Source organism: Carassius carassius, chromosome 17, assembly GCF_963082965.1.
Source record: "Carassius carassius chromosome 17, fCarCar2.1, whole genome shotgun sequence".
NCBI lineage: Eukaryota > Metazoa > Chordata > Actinopteri > Cypriniformes > Cyprinidae > Carassius > Carassius carassius.
Genome location: NC_081771.1, coordinates 7,360,994 through 7,382,452, shown reverse-complemented (window position 1 = coordinate 7,382,452; position 21,459 = coordinate 7,360,994). Strand labels below are relative to the sequence as shown.

General features: G+C 36.0%; 1 protein-coding gene across 3 annotated transcripts in view; it reads right to left on the bottom strand.

The window, feature by feature from the left end:
- LOC132160893 (E3 ubiquitin-protein ligase PDZRN3-B) overlaps positions 1 to 21,459 on the bottom strand; it is a 101,820-nt gene that overhangs the window by 33,777 nt on the left and 46,584 nt on the right. Inside the window, exon 1 of one of the 3 annotated variants that reach the window (XM_059570623.1) lies at positions 19,128 to 19,152. The exons of 1 other annotated variant lie outside the window; for it this stretch is intronic. Coding sequence is in view for 1 of the 2 variants with exons in the window: in XM_059570622.1 (XP_059426605.1) it covers positions 5,340 to 5,432 (93 nt within the window). In the remaining variant the exon portion in view is untranslated. Of the gene's footprint in view, positions 1 to 5,339; positions 5,466 to 19,127; positions 19,153 to 21,459 lie in introns of those variants that run through there. One more of the 3 variants, XM_059570622.1, reaches the window with a different exon arrangement.

Genomic DNA, 21,459 nt, shown 5'->3' with positions numbered 1-21,459 from the left:
ACCTAATTTGATTATATTTTATAATAACTTCTTACATATATATTGTTAATGATAAGGTTATGTATTAGAATATTTAACAATATGTAATGTTAAGTAATTAACATCCTATTAAAAGGAAAATAAATAAAATAAAATGTATTATCATTGTATAGCATTATTTGTTTTAAGTGACTTTCCAAACTACTGGATTTTACAATGTTTTTCTAGTATATAGTTGCAGTTTTCCTATTGGCAATGCAATGTTTTAACGAATATAAACTAAAATTATGGAAATTAATACTGAAAGATAGAAACTTTTACCCATAAGCCATCAGGTTTATGACTGAACCCCATACTCACGCAACCCAGCCCCTCTGTGTAATATTAATATTTGCTTCTCTCTCTGACTTTGGCTTCTCTAATGGAGTCATATTCAGTGAGGCATATCCGCTCTCTCCTGACTGCTTTTTCTGTCACATGTTTTCAATTACTATTGCCAGAACACACAAAGAGAACCAATGCCATAATTCAATAAGGAGGACAACAAAGGGAAGAGGGCAGGAGGAGCCCCCTTCATTGTCAGCATAACGGGTGAGTGACAGTGGCCGCTCTGCATCTTTCTCCCAGAAACCATAACAATGAATTCTAACTTTGTACCCGCCATTCAAATGTTGACACTGGGACCTCACAGGGCCTCCAGGGGTTGTGCTATATTTGAGGGTGTGTGTAGATGTGTGATGGGGTGGAGAGAAAGGGTCTTCAACCGTGGCCCTCTAAAAAAGCCACCTTTTTTTGGCAGCTGCTCCACAGCTCTCACATAGACAAGAAGCAGAACAGCACACAAAACTAAATGAGGCAAATACAATAATTGGTGTATAACAGCAATATTCCAATACACTTGAAATCATTCGTATTTCATGTGAAATTGCCCAAATCAAATTTGCTCCTACATGTATATTTAGCTCCAGGGTGCATTTATGAATTAAAGCTATTACTAGACCAATCCTTTAATTCAGAAATAATGATATAAACCACAGTGTGCAAGCAGAACCGGCTTAAGATGCTAGACAATTTAATATGGTTTCTAATAGGTCAAATTTGGTCCTTCATGGTCATTAGCTCATCTAAAATGATTGATCAGCAAGAATACCAGCAGATGGACAATCTTGAGCCTTTTAAAAAACATTAAAAAAGCTTAACATTTTAATATAGGGACCAATTCTTACTATTAACTAGTTCCATATAAGCACGCATATTACAAGAACATTGGCTATATATTAATACTTTTAAAGCACATATTATATGAACATATTGTTCATCCCTAATCCTACACAATACCTACACTTAATAACTACCATACTAAGCAGTAATTAGGAGTTTATTGAGACAAATGTCATAGTTAATAGCTCACTAATAGCAATTATTGAACCTTAAAATAAGTAAACAAAAAAAGCATGATCAACTGATCAAATCATAACAACTAAAGATCAATGAACACACAAACAAAACATGTAACCCATCTATATCGGTTTCCTCTCATCCTTCCTTTTTTTTCTCGTTTTCTCTTAGTCGGGAGTGAAAAGAGCTATTATGTTCAGTAGAATTAGTGTCTCGAGGATGATGGAGATTCATTACCCACAACTCCACTTTGATGTTTCTTCACAGCTCACCAAACACCAGCACCCTAATGAGGCAAACAGGTGAGCAGGGAGCTACGCGCACACACACACACACACACACACACACACCAACAATCTACAAGTGCACAATGTCAAAGAACCTAAGAGCTATAGACTGGCTTATGAATCTGTTCATTATATTCAACTGTTCATTAACAACACCAAAAGTGAGGTAGAACCAAAGAAATGGCATGATAAGGGCATCAAATCAAACTAAAGAACAAGTACCTCTAACCTAAATAAAGAAAATTTGATTGCTGCTGTGCTTGTTATGCAAGTTTAGAGTCTACATATTCCCTCAGAGCAGTCTTTATGTTATTGGGTATATGGGGAGAGAGACAGAGCTGAAGTGAAGTGGGCCTTTTGTTGTTCTGTAATGCGATTATCTTAATAAAGGCTTCACTGTAAAACCAGGTTAGGCAGAATGGCAGTTTCAGCCATCATGAACTGACCAATGCGTCAGCAAACAAGAGGTACAGTGCTGCTAAACAAGAGAGATTAGTTTAATGTTATGTCACAAATCCAATCAGTGAACTGGTTTAATGCACGGATTTCCAGAAACCTTATGCACTGATCTCTCTCCTATGTAATCTCAGAATTTAGTTTTCAGATTGCATAAAACTCAAGAATCGACTTGACTTGAAATGTCACAGTTATACTCTCATCCTAACAAAAATCTTGGAATCCCAAGACTTCACACACTGTGAGTTACCAGTAATGGCATTAATACTTATCTACGAAATACACACAGAAGCTATTGCATAGCTATTGAATAAGCCATTATTCATTTAATAATTATTAATATATCACTTAAAGTGTTGAGACTAGATTTTAGAAATAACCGTGATAGGAGAAATGATTTTTGAAGTTTTAGCTCCCCCTATTGGTAACAGGCTTTGTCAGAGTACTGTAACCACATATTCATAATCGGTGCTCTGCTCTGAATACTGGAGCTGGGAACTATGAACTACAGATTACAACTCCAATGGTTAAAAATAAATAACGTTTTCCTTGTTAATAATATGTACTTTTTATACTAAGTAATATTATATCAGATTTTATGTTATATATATATATTTTATTTATTTATATTACATTTATACAGTTTAACTAAAAAGTGATTAATAATTTGTTATATTTTTAAGGGAAAAATGTGACCATGTTATTGGTATTTGCCTCAAGTATACTGCTTTCTCATATCATTCATTGTCTTTAATAAATAACACTGAATAATTTTTTATTTATTTTCTAAATAAAATAATACTAATAAAAATTTATTTTTATTTTTTTGGAATATTTTAGTCATATTATTCTTAGTAGTATCACTAAATTAATACACATTTTTGTGCTATTGGTACTTACGGCAACTTCTTGTTTAAAAAAAAAAAATTGTTTGACAAACCTCTTCGAACCAAGGTGAATCGTGGGTGTGAATATGTAGAAAGTGTGAAAAGGCAAGAGAAGGGGGGAAAAATATGTGTGTGTGAAAACTGAGTGGAAAGTTGACAGTGTCCAGGAGTTTATAGCAAACTGAGATTCTGTGCAAACAGTTTCAACAAGAGAGCAAATCCCAGACATAGCAAGACCGATAGAGAGGGAAAGAAAGAAAGAAAGAAAGAAAGAAAGAAAGAAAGAAAGAAAGAAAGAAAGAGCGAGCAGGTGGAGGAGGTCTACTGTTTGCTTGCTACATTCAACAGCATCTCATAAATCTTCTAGGAACTCATCACAACACACACAACACTCCTCGGGACGTCTCTGTTATACCCTGCTCTCCCATGCGATTCCCTCTTCATCTTCAGTTGAAGGTTCTTTCTTTACCTGTCTCCAAGTCTGTGATCTTCTGTCTTTCTCACACTCTTTCTTTCTATGCCCTTCTGTTCTGCTTTCTCCCCTCACTAGGAGGATTTTTCTCATCTCTACCCACTTCCACTCCCTCCGAATCTCTCTCAGATTTCATTCTCATGAACCCCCTCCGAGTCCATCTGGACATACAGTGTGTGAATCATTCAACGTGTAACTCTGCCCTCAGGAGATGTCAGACCGCCAAATATCCAAACACATCTCCCTCCTTTTAATGCTCACTTTCCCAAAAGCTACTGTACCTTTCTAGGCAAGAACAATAAGGATCTGTGAGTGTGTCTGTGTGTCTGCAAACAGAGAATGTCTTTATGAGGCAACCAAAAGCAACATAAGCTCAAAAGGCAAATTGCGGTGTCATCCCCAGCATTTAGAGCTAAAAAGGATAAAAATCAGATCCAATAAGCTTGGATTGTGCTAAAAATTATGTGTAAGAGGGTTTCATAGTTCACAATGCAACAGCATGTCTTAAAGAATCAAGAGCACTTGAAAATGAATAGTGATACTACTACAAATAATATTATAAAAAAAATATTATTTGTGTTATTTTTTATTAATGTATTTCTATTTATATGTACTAAAATAAAATAAAAAAATATATAAAATATTGTGTGACCATTAAGGTCTGACCATGCCGGTAGTGAATCTGTCTCACAGTATCCTAAAGAAACAACATGATTTTCTACTAAATTCAGCAAAATCTTTAGTTTATCCACAATTTCTCCTTACAGCATCTTTTTGCATTCAAAATCTGCACTATTGTGAGTGAAGAAAAAGCAATTCTACTGTATTAAAAATATATTAAATATATTTATTCTACTGTATCTAAATCTATTAAAATTACATTAGGAATAATCATTAAATGACTTACTTGTTCTAAAGTGTTCATGTTGGAGAAACAATTTCAAGACCATTTTCCACCACTTCTGATGGCATTCTTCGCAAACCTATTTAGACAAAGACAGACTTCTCTCCACAAAGCATGGCTGAACTTTCTATTAACTGTTGAGTTAAACAGCCCTCGAGGCAACCAAAGTTGCATTATGTGATGTCTGCTGGTTGTTTGGGGTCGGATACAGAACAAATGTCAGTGTTTGCTCTGAGCTTGACCCTCAGATTCCTCAAGCCTTACAATAGTACATTTAAACTTAACAAACCCTGTCAGAAACCGCAACAGTCTGCATGACAATCCAAGCTCTACAAGCACAAACAGAGCCTATATTAAACACAGTCAGACTCTCAGAAAAGAAAGTCAGAGACAACAGAGAAAAAAAGCCTGGGAATCACACAGAGTAAAGCCACTACAATGACAGCTGCACAAAAACATGTTCTGCTTTTTTCCTCAAGTATCTACTGATGATGAGCTTTGTTCATCACTGAACTGAAATGTTACTCCAGTTATACAATTATTGCTCATGCATAAATAAAATAAAGAATAATTGCAAATAGCTTCCATTATCTCTCTGCCACTCTAATATTTAACATAGTGGTACCATAATACAATACTGGTAAGATCATCATGATACTGTGCATTCATGGTATTTATATGGTACTTCAAAAGACTACTTGTAGTGTGAATCTACAATTTTCATAGTCATGAAAATAAAGAAAACTCTTTGAATGAGAAGGTGTGTCCAAACTTTTGGTCTGTACTGTATATATTTACATTTTTGTAAGGATTTTTGTTGTTGTTACAATATGATTATTCAAACAAGAACAGTCATTAAATCACAATTCAGGTATAGAAATATCTATACCCAAAATATAATAAGATCTGCAGATAAGGAGTGCTCTGAATGTTTCTGGAAAATAATTTGCACTGACTTGTCCACTAGAGGGATCTCTTCTCCTCCTGTCTAATTCACCTCCACTGCAATGGTTGAATCCAGCTGGTCCCGAAGGCACGGCAAACAACATCACATTCCCTCAGTCTCTTAAAAACAAGACATTGTAACAGGTCAGCAGAGACTTGCTTCAACAGACAACAGCCCAACTTAAGCGCCAAAGCACATTTTTTAGTGAGCACATAAATATTTTACAGTAACGGCACACCTGGCACCAAACAGCCCGTAAATCCTTGCGCCCTGACAGAAACAGTTGTGTAATGTAGAGTTGGGTGTACTTTGCTGGAAAATACACATGGTAATGTAATATTTGCCACCAAAATGCTTAAACTAACAGTGTTTGTGTTTTGACAGAAGAGGCAAAAAGATCTGGAACGAATGAAGCCTGAGCAGTTTTGAATGAAGTTTCACTGTTGGTCAGAAAAAGTCTGCTTCGTTCAAGGATACAAAAATTCTTTAAGCATTTTAAGACCATGAACCCAGACAGGCACATAAATGAGTGTCAATGATTTGACACAACATATGGAGAGAGAGAGAGAGAGAGAGAGAGAGAGAGAGAGAGAGAGAGAGAGAGAGATCTCTTTCATGCTTCTAATCAATTCAAAACAATTCAAATCACTACAAGTTGCCAACATTCGAGAGCGCAAGCAAAAAATGCACACAAGTCGTCAAAGAAAAAAAATTGTTCTTAATGCAAAGCCAACTTGATAAATTACTTACATTTTACATTTTTACACTACCGTTTAGAAGTTTGGGGTTCGAAAGATGTGTATTGTTTTTGAAAGCAAAATCTGCAATTATTTGATCAAATATAATAAAAACAGTAATATTTTGAAATTAAATATATTGCATATTTATATAATACACAAGTAATTATATTACATTATCACTGTGATGGCAAAGCAGAATTTCCAGCAGCCATTACTTTAATCTTCAGAGTCACATGATCCTTCAGAAATCATTGTAATATGCTGATTTGGTGCTCAATAAATATTTCTTTATCAATGTTAAAATCATTTGTGCTAGATATTTTTTTTGGGAAACTTGTATTTTTTTCCAGGATGCTTTGATGAATAGAAAGTTTAAAAGAATAGCATTTATTACATATATGAATCTTTAATCATCATTATAAATATTTTTATTGTCAATGTTGATAAATTTAATGCTTTCTTACTGGAGATAAATAAAAAGTTATTTATCTTTATATTATATATATATATATATATATATATATATATATATATATATGTGTGTGTGTGTGTGTGTGTGTGTGTGTGTGTGTGTGTGTGTGTGTGTGTATGTATGTATGTATGTATGTATGTATATATATATATATATATATATATATATATATATATATATATATCTTTGAGAAGAGACTATTCTTAGTTTCCAAAACAAAAAAAAAAAACAAAAAAAACTTGTATCCAAAACATATAGGAGACTATGAAAGTGTAAGAGTGTCCAGCTTATATATCAGTTCATTTCAGGTTTATTACATTCTTTCTTATGACTAACTAAAGACAGGAAGCACCTGGGTGCAGGGCTCTAGCAGGAGTGCAGCTAAAATGTTTGTGTGTATGTGTACAGTTACCCGGCCATGCCACACTACACAAACATCTCTCTCCCATCATGCAGCACAGAGACACCTCTGTCTCCACTGGAGCCTAGCATATGCAGAGCAGTTTGTGAGTTTGCATGTGCATCAATGAAATAGTTCAAACTAAAAAACTAATTTAAACATGAAAACATGATATGACATTTTCCATCATTTTTGAAAGAGTTTTAAGTACTATGCAAACATACCATACCACAAAAACTCTGTTATAGTTCAAAGCCTTCTAGTCAATGAAGAAAGACCATTTTATTGAAGCCAAGTTGCAAAAACATCTCAATATGACGTCACAACAAAAACATTCACACGTCTGCCCATATTCAGATGTCAGCAACACCTATTCAGTGTTCAAAAACTTGTCTGTATAGTCACTGAAAGGTATTAAAAGGATCATATGTTTTCCTTTGTCTTTGGAGAGTTACAAGCTGTTCGTGCATAAATAAGATCCTTAAAGTCACAAAGATTAAAATCTCAAACCCAAACAGACATTCTTTCTAAAAGTTAGGGCTCATCCACACCTTCCTACACTCTTAACAATTTTCACAACAGGTTGATTCAACCCAACTTTGGGTCAAATATGGAGTAACCCAGCTGTTGGGTACAATTTTTTACATTGCATTTTTAACCCAATAGTTGGGTTAGTCCATATTTGATCCAAAATTGGGTTGAAATAACCCATCATTTATTATTGTACATGCCTACACAAATCTGCGTCACTGTGTAGGAACATTTGCATAACACCGGCCAAATGTATATACGCAAATAAAGGCGGTTTAACTTTTATTCTCACTGTAGTATTGTTGTCGCTGCTGACATGTTGTGGAAACGCTGTGTGTTTCCAAATATGGTAAGGGGTGTAACATTACCATCAAATGCTTGAGATATTCCGCCAATCACAGCGCACTGGATAGCTGGCCAATCAGAGTACACCACTCTTTTTCAGAACGATGAGCTTTGTAAAAATCAACGCAATGCTTTTTGTGTTTCTTTGCGAAACACAAAAGATGATATTTTGAACAATGCTTATAACAGATAATAGAGACATTTCGCAAAGTCTTTTATGTTCTATAGAAGGAAGTCATACAGTTTTGCAACAATATAAGGTTGAGTAAATGATGACTGAATTTATATTTTTGTGGAAACTATACCTTTCATGAAGTGGGATAGATACTTTATAAATACTCAGAAGAACGATACAACCAAAAAGGTACTGTCAAGCTCTCATTCATTCTTTCATTCAGTTCAGAACATTCAGACACATTCATCACAACACATCAGAGCCAATGATGTTTCAGGCACCATGTTTAAATATGCACAAACAAAATCTGAGAGCTATAAAGGAGGGGAAGCTTTCAGCAAACGATTATTTAAGGAAGCAATTTGTCCAAAAAGACTTGGAACATTTCAAACAGCCAAAGTAAGCTTTAAAAGATGTTTCATTATTAAAAAGAGAACCCTTAATGTTCTGCTAAATATCTTGAAAAAACAAACAAACAAAAAACAATGAATGCAGGTCTATAATGACAAATGATATTTCTGCATTAACAATTCCTTTAATAGGCTAAATAAAGCCTTGGTATCTGTTTTTCTTCTGTCTGTGTGGCATTAGAACTCAGCCGCTGCACAAGTGTGGGTCTGTGCGTAAGTGTGTCCTACTTGCCGTATGGTGTGTGGCTTGGCCTCACGGAGACAGGAAAGGGAACCGAATGTGGCCACGGCAGCACGGAGTCCAGCAGCCTACTGTAAACAGCTCTTTCCCAAACCGGCCTGCCTAAACACCAGTAATCCCCACCACCTCGAAGACAGGCCATCTGTGGCATAGAAAAAACAGCGTCCACAACGACAACCGGAGCTGTGTGAGTGTTACGGCATGCTTATGTGAGGAGGGAGGCTAAGTATACATGACTTAGCTTTGCTAAACTTCTCTTTCTTGGAAGAACATTCAGTACCACACACTCTGAAAATACCTCTCATGTGTGAGGGACTGAAGCCAAGTGTTCGGAAAAGCTATGTTTTCTTTAACTAACTTTAAGTCCACACAAAGTGACATCACTATACCACCTTTGAAACTATTTTATTAGCAGTTCTTGCTACTGTAATTCTTCACGCATTGGGTTAGAGATCTAAACATACATCTAAGTTTAAAATTATGAAGCACAGGAAGTAGCAACAGATCATTTCTTGGATATCTGAAAATCGGTTTAAAAAAAAAAGTAGGGAGGGACTTGATGGAGGAGGAGTCAATCGTGAGAAAGAGACTAGGTTTAAGCAGAACTAAATTATTTGAGAAGTCTGGCATACATCAACTAGATAGAAGATCAAGTTATGACAACTTGATTAAAAATTCTGATGTCAATAAAAAATAACCATATGGTGAAAAGTGGGGTGAATTTCCATTTCATACTGACTTTAATGTTTCACGTTTGTGCTTTAGACATAAATGATACCTTATCCCTCTGAAGTCGATTAACGCGGATACGCGTTATGAGTCATTTTCTCCTGATAACCCCGAAAAAAACTTAAATTACACTTTCAGTTTTAATCGTACAGATAAGAGCAATAGCCTACATCAATCGAATCTGTAAAGGGTCTGCTTTTTTTTGGATACAAACATAATAACAACAAAACTTTGTGCACTTATAAAATAAAGATAACAAACAAGGTGTGCTGTTTGCAGCCTTTGTCTGCGCTGATCTTCATTTACAAACACGTCATTAAAATGAACTGTAACTCCGTGAATACTCAACGAAGAGACATGAGATATCTATAGAAAGCTTGGCATGTCTACTTTTAAACTAAATAAGTGCTGCCGAAAACAGATATTCTGTGATAAAGTAATCCATATGAAAACAACGCGATGTCCGTTTTTCAAGTCTCCCTTCATTATATCTAATGTGACCACGCCCCCGCGCCGAACTCGCTATTCAGATTCAAACTGAAGCGCGCGGCTTGAATACGCCCACACAGAAGAAAAAGCAGTTTTTTATTTTACTGTTTGCATCGCGATGAGAGGAATAAGACATAATCCACCCCAAAAAGATGTGGTGTGGTTGACGATTTGAGAAATGGATTTCCTCAGAAAAAAAAGAATGAACTGCTTTATTCAGCAGAGATCATAAACATGAGTATGTCTCTTTTTTTTATTTATTTATATACTTGTACTAGTTTTCACATAACGTGTAAACATTTTACAAGTTAGACTTTTTCCAAAGACTTTTTCCAAACTATAATTCCTGACTAAATGTATAATCAAGTGAAATATTATGAAGTTTCAATAACAATATACAATACTATACCATTCAAAAGCTTGATGTAAATTATATAAATGTAACAAATAAATGTAACTGTAACAAATTTAACAAAAAATGGTGTTCTTTTAATTTATCCCCCCTAAAAAACCTGAAAAAATATTCTCAGCTCTTTTCAACATTAATAATAATAATAATAATGATAATAATAACAATATTTTTTTTTTTTGTAGAAAATAAGATTGTTAAAAGGATTTCTGAAGGATTGTGTGACTGGAGTAATGATGCAAAAAATTAGTTTGAAAGTCAGCTCTGATTGTTCCTGATAAACTGTTTAACTGCTCCCCCAAGTGGATATTAAATTATGTTGTGGGATAATTAAATATATTCTTAATAAACTACAAACATAAAATTATATAGATTTATTTTGTCCTCACATTCTTTCTTGTAACTCCTCCCTCTCAGTGACAAAGCTGACTGAAAGGCTCATTATGCAGCTCATTATGCAGCTCATTATGCGGGCCTTTGTCTTCTCAGCTGTAAATCACAATGATATTCATGATAGTTGACGCCTACTTGCATATGACTTTTACCAACAAAAAGTGTCTTAGAAAATTTAAAACAATATATTGTTTTCTGTAAGTGAGTAAACAAGATGGTTTTCACATAATTTAGAAAGAAAAATTCTAGGCTACAAGCTCCAGTTCTCAAAAATCCCGGGAATCATTGTTCTTTATGTGTTTTTTTGCCTTATTCAAGTGTTTTAACATTTTTAGTTTTTCACTTACCACGCATAACATTTCTCAAAAACACAATCATGTACATACAATAATTTCACATATTATTACAGCCCAGTTTGTGCTGATTACAGTGAGATTAGACTTTACCCATTTAGATATTTATAAGAAACTGAAAAAAGCACAAATGTCAGGGCTTGACAAAACTTCTCCAGGCCCCAAAAATACCCTTAGACTCCAGAGGGTTTTAAATTAGGCAGCTCGAGGTATTCTATTACTTTTCTAAGCAATTATACTCTCACTTCATTAACATTAAAAACAAATGGCAAATCAATCTTATAGACACTAAAAGAAAGGAGTCGACAATATCATGAAGACTCCGGGAACAACCTCACATCTAAACCGCAAAATCTGGACATTTGCATTGGCAAACACACATAATCTTCATAAAATATAAAGATCCATTTCAATATTTTAGCCTAAACAAGACCACATACATCATTTGTTTTCCATTGTAATTCCCTGCAGTATACCTATATGTTTTATTTTGGACTATGTTACATTTTAACTTGGAATAATATCTTCTCTAACTAGAAAGGCTCTGATGTTAGTCATTCCTCGCAGTGATGGAGGTTAATACAGGCAGCACATGCAGTAACCTGACAACAGACCTCCCTCTAAACCTGAAAAGAGCCATAAAATCCTAGACATCGACCAATGGTTGAGGAGTACAATGGATTATTATTTGGATAACACAAAATCACAATTAAAACATCACAAGTTTGACCACGTCATTGTGGTAAAATTTAGTTCAGTAAGACACATTCTGGCTAAAGTCAAGAATTTGTAAGCCAAATGTTTCTCAAAGGGAAACGCTTTTTACTTGCTGCGATGATTGCATTGGATAGTGAACATTGGATAGTGCAATAATCACAAACCCTCAGCTCTTGCAGCAGTCACCATATAGACATGTCCATCAGCTGTGAGTGATTATATCGCCCCTCACTGACATGGGTCAAAGGTTGGTGTGGATCATTACATGTGTGAGCACATATGAGTGTAATCAGCAAGAGAAAAAGATGATCCAGATCAGTCTTTTAAGTCTATATTATATATTTTTATATTTTATTTTATATTCTTTATATTTTGGGATAGGACAATATTTGGGTGAGATACAATAATTTGAAAATCTGGAATCTGAGGGTGCAAAGAATCTAAATTTTGAGAAAATCACTTTTAAAGTTAGCAATGCATATTAATAATCAAATATTAAGTTTTGATATATTAACAGTAGGAAAATGAAAAAAATATATCTTCATGGAAGATGATCTTTACTTAATATCCTGATGATTTTGGCATAAAAGAATGTAACTGTAAATGTAAATGTAACCTATACAATGTATTTTTGGCTTTTGGTACAAATATATCCGAGCTACTTATGATTTGTTTTGTGGTCCAGGGTCACATATTTATTTAAAATAAACACATTGATGTCTTCATGTATTTACAACCCGAATTCCGGAGAAGTTGGGACGTTTTTTAAATTTTAATAAAATGAAAACTAAAGGAATTTCAAATCACATGAGCCAATATTTTATTCACAATAGAACATAGATAACGTAGCAAATGTTTGAACTGAGAAATTTTACACTTTTATCCACTTAATTAGCTCATTTAAAATTTAATGCCTGCTACAGGTCTCAAAAAAGTTGGCACGGGGGCAACAAATGGCTAAAAAAGCAAGCAGTTTTGAAAAGATTCAGCTGGGAGAACATCTAGTGATTAATTAAGTTAATTGATATCAGGTCTGTAACATGATTAGCTATAAAAGCTTTGTCTTAGAGAAGCAGAGTCTCTCAGAAGTAAAGATGGGCAGAGGCTCTCCAATCTGTGAAAGACTGCGTAAAAAAATTGTGGAAAACTTTAAAAACAATGTTCCTCAACGTCAAATTGCAAAGGCTTTGCAAATCTCATCATCTACAGTGCATAACATCATCAAAAGATTCAGAGAAACTGGAGAAATCTCTGTGCGTAAGGGACAAGGCCGGAGACCTTTATTGGATGCCCGTGGTCTTCGGGCTCTCAGATGACACTGCATCACTCATCGGCATGATTGTGTCAATGACATTACTAAATGGGCCCAGGAATACTTTCAGAAACCACTGTCGGTAAACACAATCCGCCGTGCCATCAGCAGATGCCAACTAAAGCTCTATCATGCAAAAAGGAAGCCATATGTGAACATGGTCCAGAAGCGCCGTTGTGTCCTGTGGGACAAGGCTCATTTAAAATGGACTATTTCAAAGTGGAATAGTGTTTTATGGTCAGACGAGTCCAAATTTGACATTCTTGTTGGAAATCACGGACGCCGTGTCCTCCGGGCTAAAGAGGAGGGAGACCTTCCAGCATGTTATCAGCGTTCAGTTCAAAAGCCAGCATCTCTGATGGTATGGGGGTGCATAAGTGCATACGGTATGGGCAGCTTGCATGTTTTGGAAGGCTCTGTGAATGCTGAAAGGTATATAAAGGTTTTAGAGCAACATATGCTTCCCTCCAAACAACGTCTATTTCAGGGAAGGCCTTGTTTATTTCAGCAGGACAATGCAAAACCACATACTGCAGCTATAACAACAGCATGGCTTCGTCGTAGAAGAGTCCGGGTGCTAACCTGGCCTGCCTGCAGTCCAGATCTTTCACCTATAGAGAACATTTGGCGCATCATTAAACAAAAAATACGTCAAAGACGACCACGAACTCTTCACCAGCTGGAAATCTATATAAGGCAAGAATGGGACCAAATTCCAACAGCAAAACTCCAGCAACTCATAGCCTCAATGCCCAGACGTCTTCAAACTGTTTTGAAAAGAAAAGGAGATGCTACACCATGGTAAACATGCCCCGTCCCAACTATTTTGAGACCTGTAGCAGAAATCAAAATTGAAATGAGCTCATTTTGTGCATAAAATTGTAAACTTTCTCAGTTTAAACATTTGCTATGTTATCTATGTTCTATTGTGAATAAAATATTGGCTCATGTGATTTGAAAGTCTTTTAGTTTTCATTTTATTCAAATTTAAAAAACGTCCCAGCTTTTCCGGAATTCGGGTTGTAACAAATCCAAAAAAAACTAAATACATATTTCTAATTTGCTTGTATTTTTTTTGTTTGTTTGTTTTTTTTTTTTTGCTAAAATGAAAATTTTTACTGATAATTATTGATATGTTAAATAACCAATATAAATGGCAGATATTCAACATTTTTATTTTCATTTATTTATTTTTTTTGTCTAAAATTCAAAAGAACTCCATGTGAAATATTTGTAGTCCACTTAATTTCTTTCGTAAAATTGAAAGTATAACTTGCATATCAGAAAGAATAAATAAAGGTCTGTGTGTCACAGTTAAAAAAAATATTACTGGCTCTGAGCAATAAAATAAAATAATACTAGGTCACGTTTATCTACCAATATCAATGCACCTGTTATATCATGCATTCCTGCAAAGAACTACTGCAATGTTAAAGAACAACTGAGGTAATCATTCTAGCTGTGCAATGCTCAATAGATGGCTATTAAAAATGATACCTTAACACTGTACTTATCAGCATCTTACTATGCTACTTATCCCTTCTTCTCCCTTCTCTAATTCCCCATGTGTCCAATTAACAAATTAACCACTAGGCACCTTGAGCTCTGATCAGGTCTTGTGCACAGTTAATGCCGCGACCTCCGCAATCACAGTAATCCCCTTTTACACTCATACTACAACTGCTTCCCATCTGGCAGTGCAGGGTAAACATCAGGTGTGCTCCAGCAGATTAGCGTAATCTGCTTTCTAATGAAAGCTGGGGTATACAGCAGGGGTGGACCACGGGCCCCATACCGCCTTTGAAGTCAGATCAGTGGGGTGGAATAAAAGGCATTCCCACTGATGGAGGAGATCCAGGGGGGCTGAAGCCTGACTCTAGACCTGACTCAAGGGCTGATAAGGCACGTCTGGGATTAGCAGATCCTTTTGCACCCCCTGCAACTCTTAATTTCGCCATCTCGGTTTGCCTGTCTCTTGGCTTTTAATTGAATTAACGTCGGAATGGGTGAGTTGTCGAACATTTCAAGAGCTTTGATGTGCTCATAAAGGCATTTCTGAATGAAGACTATTTCTTGGATGACATCCAACTTCTTTTACAAAGTTCAGCGAGAAGAAGAAAGGCTAAAGTAGAGCAAGAATATCTAAAGAGAAGGGGAATATCAGAAAGCCAACGAGAAATCCAGAGCTGGCACAGAATGTCATGACAGTACAAAAACAGAAGGAAACCCAAGACCCTACAGAGACCACCGTAATAGAACAGACCCCATAACCAGAAGTATATCACTGGAAATGTAAATTGTAACACTAGAACATCATCTTAAATAACCTTAAACAATCCACCAGGGATTCTAAAGAAAACTCCATCCTAAATTCTCTTTCTCAACAAAGCATTACTTGACTTGGACTCACACAGACATATGTGTGCTGTATTAATGCACAAATGACTGCATTAGCCATATGTCTCGACCACTCGGTTTGTAGAAGAGGTCAAGCATTACATCTGCCATCTCATTCACCTTAACGCTTGTCTAAATTGCCTTTAGCTGATCTCTGCAGTTTTACTTTTTCTCCCTCTCTCAACTGAACAACTGTATTAACACCAACTTAAACTCACATACATCTCTACAAGGAACAGTACACTCCCCCTACCCCAAATAAAACGAAACAATTTAAATGATTTTTGTTATTATTCACTTGTTTCATGTTATTACAAACCCATAAGCGGTTTTTATTCTATGGAACAAAAAGAAAGAATTTTGAAGAAACTTCAAACGGTGACCACAGGCTGCAAAGTTCCAAAAGAATGCTAAAAAAACACCATAAAGTAGTCCAAATGACTATTATTCAAGTCTTCTGAAGTCATACAATAGTTTGAGGTGATGAACAGACAAAAATGTAAGTCACACTCAAATCTGATTATTTATGCAGCTCCCAAATCAAATATGGCACATACAGTACAGTTGCTTCGCCTTTGATGCTGTAGGCAATTTTTTGGCCACTATAAACTGTCATTGTATGAAAAAAGCTGAATATGACTTTGTTTCAACACAAAAAGCAGAGATAGGGAGCTCCCAGAGCCCAGCCAAAGACATCGAGAGCCTCTCCAATGCCGTTCCACTCCACTGACGCCTTGCTTGGTTTCTGGGTTTCCCTTCACATTTACGATCTTCAGTCCGCACACTCCTGTACACTGTAAATTACCATCTTTGTACAGAAATAGAACAGGATGGATGCTATAGACTTGTTCTTGGAAATCAGAAGTGCTGGTCTGAGCAGAGCTAGATTGAGGGCCCAGTGGAAAAACATGTAAGGAAAACCAGCTGACTTAAGTTTCATGTCAATCAGAGAAGAAACTGTCCGTGAAGCTGCCCAAGCCAGCTACAGTAAAAGAGTAAAAATATTACCTGAGCCGAGACATATACTTACTTCTAAGAGGTCTAAGATTTTATTTCAAGAGAAAACTGAAATAAACTCTTTATATGACTCTATATATGTATGAATTTCTATATCATTGCACTACATTGACTATATAAAAAGTTAAAGAGAATGAGGGGAAAACAAGTTCATGTGAGGGCACAATGGCAGCAGATGGCTCTGCAACACTTGCCCTTTTATTCAATCTCTTCTCACTACATACAAATACTGTCTCACATCTTCCACCCTGCTGACTCTTCGTGTTCTTCGGCTGTTTGGCTGGATCTTTGAAACTCCTCTGAAGTTTGCAGGGTCACCCCATGAATTGTTATTTTCACTCCTGAGTTCTTTTGAGCTCTCCTCTTAATAAACCCAACCCAATCCATCATAATTCTACACATAGCTTCAGACACGTCTTATTTTATGTCTGTCCCGACCCAGAGTACTCGAAGTTCAACACCACATCAAGAGAAGTGTTAAAGCAGGAAGTCCACATGCTGCCTGACACGCATGCCACTCATCCACTCTCCCATCAACCCCTGCTCTCTGAGAAAACAAGAACAGTTCCAAAAACTACTGCTCAGCTGCGGCTAGTTATCTTGTATCATCTTGCTCAGCCATTTCATTTCGTTACCCAGAATTCTCAGTGTCACGGCCCAGACCAAACTTTATAAACACAATTAGGTGAGGTGACTGTGTGTTCTGTTTTTTTTTTTTTTCTGCATGAGAATGTTTATGCCAAACTGGTTGACCATGACTATTCTCAGAACATTTATCTAAACAAATATATACTAAAATGTCTGTAAATATTGTGCGATGAACTGCTCAGTTTGAGAAACTACATTAAATTTCGACACTAATAAAAAAAAAAAAAGAATCTGTTGATATGATGGAACAAAAATGAAAAAGCACAGCAATTAACCAAGCAATTTTGGTCTGGACTAGACACATTTAGGTTTGGAAAGAAAAATAAATCTGGGGCGAGGCGTGATATAGTGATAATTTTGTGGCATTATGACGTTGATAAACAGGAAAGCTGCCTTTTCTAATCCAAGATTCAAATATTAAGTTCCAAGTTGCTCACTGATGTGGCAGGGTTTTATCTGTAAAACAATACAAAAAAGTGTGTGTATATATATATATATATATATATATATATATATATATATATATATATATATATATATATAATTAAATTGGTGGATTTCACAAAAAATCTAGATGTAGCTAATTTCATATCAACTAAATATGCAGAAAAAAATAGACAAAGAGGTGGAACTTTCCTGAATCTTACAGTGACTTCGGCAAGTAGGAGATATTCCTGGATCAACATCTTTGTTGTTCCTGGAACAACATTATTCAATCAGATTTTAGAGTTAGGTTTTATGGTTGGGGTTAGGGTTAAGACTGAGGTTTGGGCTTCAACAAGATTCTTATCAACCTATCATTTTGTATAAAGAGTAGTTATTGGTTATGGTTAGGACTATGTTTGTTTGACAAGAATGTAGTTCCAGAAACTGCAAAAGTTGTTGATTCAGGAACACATCCTGCATGGCAAAACTAACTTTCCTAAAATACTATTTAACACTACTGAAGAAAGCTAAATTAGAATATATGGTTAAAATCAACACGAAATGGCATTCAAACCCCATTATATTTCCACTGTGTGATTCAGAAATCGGTTTCAAACCTGGATTCAAGATGAAAAATATTCAGTCTAAATATACGGAAAAAAATTACAAACCGATAAACCCATCAAATAAGGGAAATTGCCATTGAAAAGTTAACCTTTTATGGAGAGCAAAAGGTAATGGCGCACTAGTTAGCAACAAAGAGCCGAATGAACCAAGATCTTTACGTCTCACTCTCATCTTCCTGTCTTTCTCCTGTCCACCTCCAGACAGTAGAACGGTGTGTTTATTGTCCTCCCTGTTCTGCAGGCTTCTTATCTCTCTTGCTTCCCAGCCAAGCATGTCTTCCCAGGTAGAGTCTGGTTGAGATAACGCTAGCCAGGCCGTGAGCGCGTGTGCAGCTGCGTGCGGAGGCGAGGGTCTCGGAGTTTGAGGTTAAGTGCTCAACATAATGCTCCTCATGACCTGTTGCTCGCTGGCCTCTCAGACTCACACAACTACTGCTTTCACTCTCTCCCTTTTGGCCCTAGAAGCAAGAAGCTCACTTACCCTCTCAAATCCCTGACTAAAAGGCCCACTCTCTTTCTTTCATCCCACAAATCCTGACACATCGTTTTCATTGAGCCTGAGTATTCCTCTGAAGGTTTACCTTCAACGTATCGCTTTGACTGCAATTACAGAAATACAGAAGTTGCTTTTTAACTGCCGAATATGCTAACGAGATGGTCAACCCAGGTTAAGGATCTATCATGGCTAAGCCAGTGGTGGTCGGGAAAGATTACAAGTGGTTAAATGGTTCCTTTTTGCAAAAAGCAGAGGAACAGAGAGAAAAGATGGTATCAACTCACGTCCGCAAAGGGGCTTTGTTTCCCTGACAGCGGGATTACAAGATAGTGGAGAGGTGGGAGGGAAAGCTTAGCTCCCAATGTTTCAAAAGACACAACTGCCCAAGGGTTTGTCAAAACAACATTATCCAGGGTATATTACACGTCTGCAGAATGAATAAAGCGCAACAGAAACTTCCAAAGCTACTTACATGAAGGACTGCACACTTTATAGGCGAGAAGATTCAGATTTCAAGTCTTACCTGGGGAGAGAAAAATAAAGAGATTAATAAACAAATGACAAAGCATTACTGCATATTATATAATGCTGTTGAGTGCCTAATTCTGATTGGCTGACAGACTTTAGTTCCAAGTCTGTTGGCCCCACACGACATTACATTCGCCTACTAAAAACACTTGTCTTCAATATTACAACGGAATATTAGATGAATACATTTATTAAGAAAAAAAAAACGGAAAAATAAATACACATCTTATAAAGTAACATTACTTATACTGTACATCATATTATGCATTCATTTGTGATTTTTTCCCCTTTATTTCTTTCATTTTGTTTTTTTGTTTTGTCTCAGAGCTCAAATCTGCTAAGCAAAAAAAAAAAACACTTAAAGCAACAGCATACCTACTTCTTACGGATATGAGTTTCTTTAAGATGTTAGCAATAATAATTGCAAATCTTGCGTTGGCAAATGCCACTAACAATAGCACTTTTCTCTTGATGAAGTTTGACTGTAAAGCATAGTGTGCTGCAGTATTTGGAGGGTCTGGTTTTATGCTGGTGTTAAATGCATGCTTGTTGGCAGTACAGCAGGGGGCTGGAAGAGTATGAAGGGCACAGTGTTTGCCTTATTTGGGGATGACTGGCTGTGTTTAATGAAGGACACTGGCCTTTCCAGAGTTGGCCGAGGGAAACTTCGCTGAAAGGCATGCACATACACAGAGGTTTTTAGGTTTTCTATATGTCAACTGTAAATCTTACACTGAAATTCTTACTTGCTCTCATAGTAAAATATAGATATACATGCTACACAGCATCCCACAGAAAAAAAAATAATAATTCTCTTATACAGCAATAAAATGACAGAAAGCAAATAGAGGCTTTAATAAAGTAGCCTATCCTATTACTCAGACTTTTCGCCTGAGTAAAAGACCCTTTACAGTTTCACAGGAGATCACAAACTGTGCTCAGATCCCAATTCATATATTTCATATATAAAAGACCAAATAATCTAAGCTATGGTGTCTACCTTTAATTTCTCTTTACTGCATGTCACAAAATGACTTAAACTGTGTGTATTTTTATTTCTCCTGAAGAATTGCAGAAGAAACATCCAAGGAAAATATGATACTCTGATGTTGCTCTTTTAAGACTCGGGAGACAGTGGAATTCTCATTGTTTTTCCTAAGCCACAAAACTTTGCTCTGGGAATCAACACTGTTTAACGACAGACAATGTAGAATCTTATATTAATTTGCAGATCTACTATTAGCATTCCAGTGCACACATTCACACCGAGGTAGGTGACTGCACATGTAATGGAGCATGTCAGCAGATGTCACATTAACAGCTAACTTGATGAGGACAATAAAGGCACTGTAACACTCTGCGTTGGGGTCATTGCAGTAACTGCAGATTACTATTGAGCTTTTTGTTTAACAGACATTAAAGGTTATCAGTACTCTCTTCAACAGTGGTTTTCTCTGTTAGTAAAATATATTTTTACCAGTCAAATCATGTATAAAGAGAATGTGTAGGACTTTCATAAATGTGAAGTATGCAACTGCTGCACCGAAAGGAAGTGATTTTTTTCTTGTACCAAACAGGTTTCTAAGCACACAAACAATAGAAAACAAGATAGTCTTCAATAGGATTTGAAAAGTGTATTACTAAAAACATAAGATTCAAGATTTTTATTCGTCACAAACAAAATTATATATAGCATATATAACCAGCAGTGAAATGTGAGTCAGGTCCGCTCCATGGACAGTGCAATTATTAAAGAAAACAAAAGATGAAAATATACATAAATATAGCTATGTAAGAATGAAATAAAAGTAAACAATAAAAATATAAGAATAAAATATAAAAAAGATGTATATAAAAACACAGACCAAATATTGCCCAATAAATGTGACATTGCAACAAGCTCACTTGTAAAAGCTACGGTATGTCTGGATTTCTGTCCCACTCACCACCAATCTACAAACACACACACACACACACACACACACACACAAGTGACTGATGTTATAACCACAGGGTTCTGTTTTAATCTCTGCCGTCATCTTCAAGCACAGATTAGGGGTCTCGCAATGAAGAGACAGAGACAGAGAGAGATAGAGACAGAGGCAAAGACAGACAGAAAAGCTGATGAGCAGTTTATGTTCTCTAGTTATACTATGACTGAACTGACTGAACTCTTTGGCTGCTTATCAACACTATTCCTCACATGACAACATAGATCACCTATGGACAAAATGGACTAAATAGAGTACAGAGAATAGAATATGTAGTTATTTCAA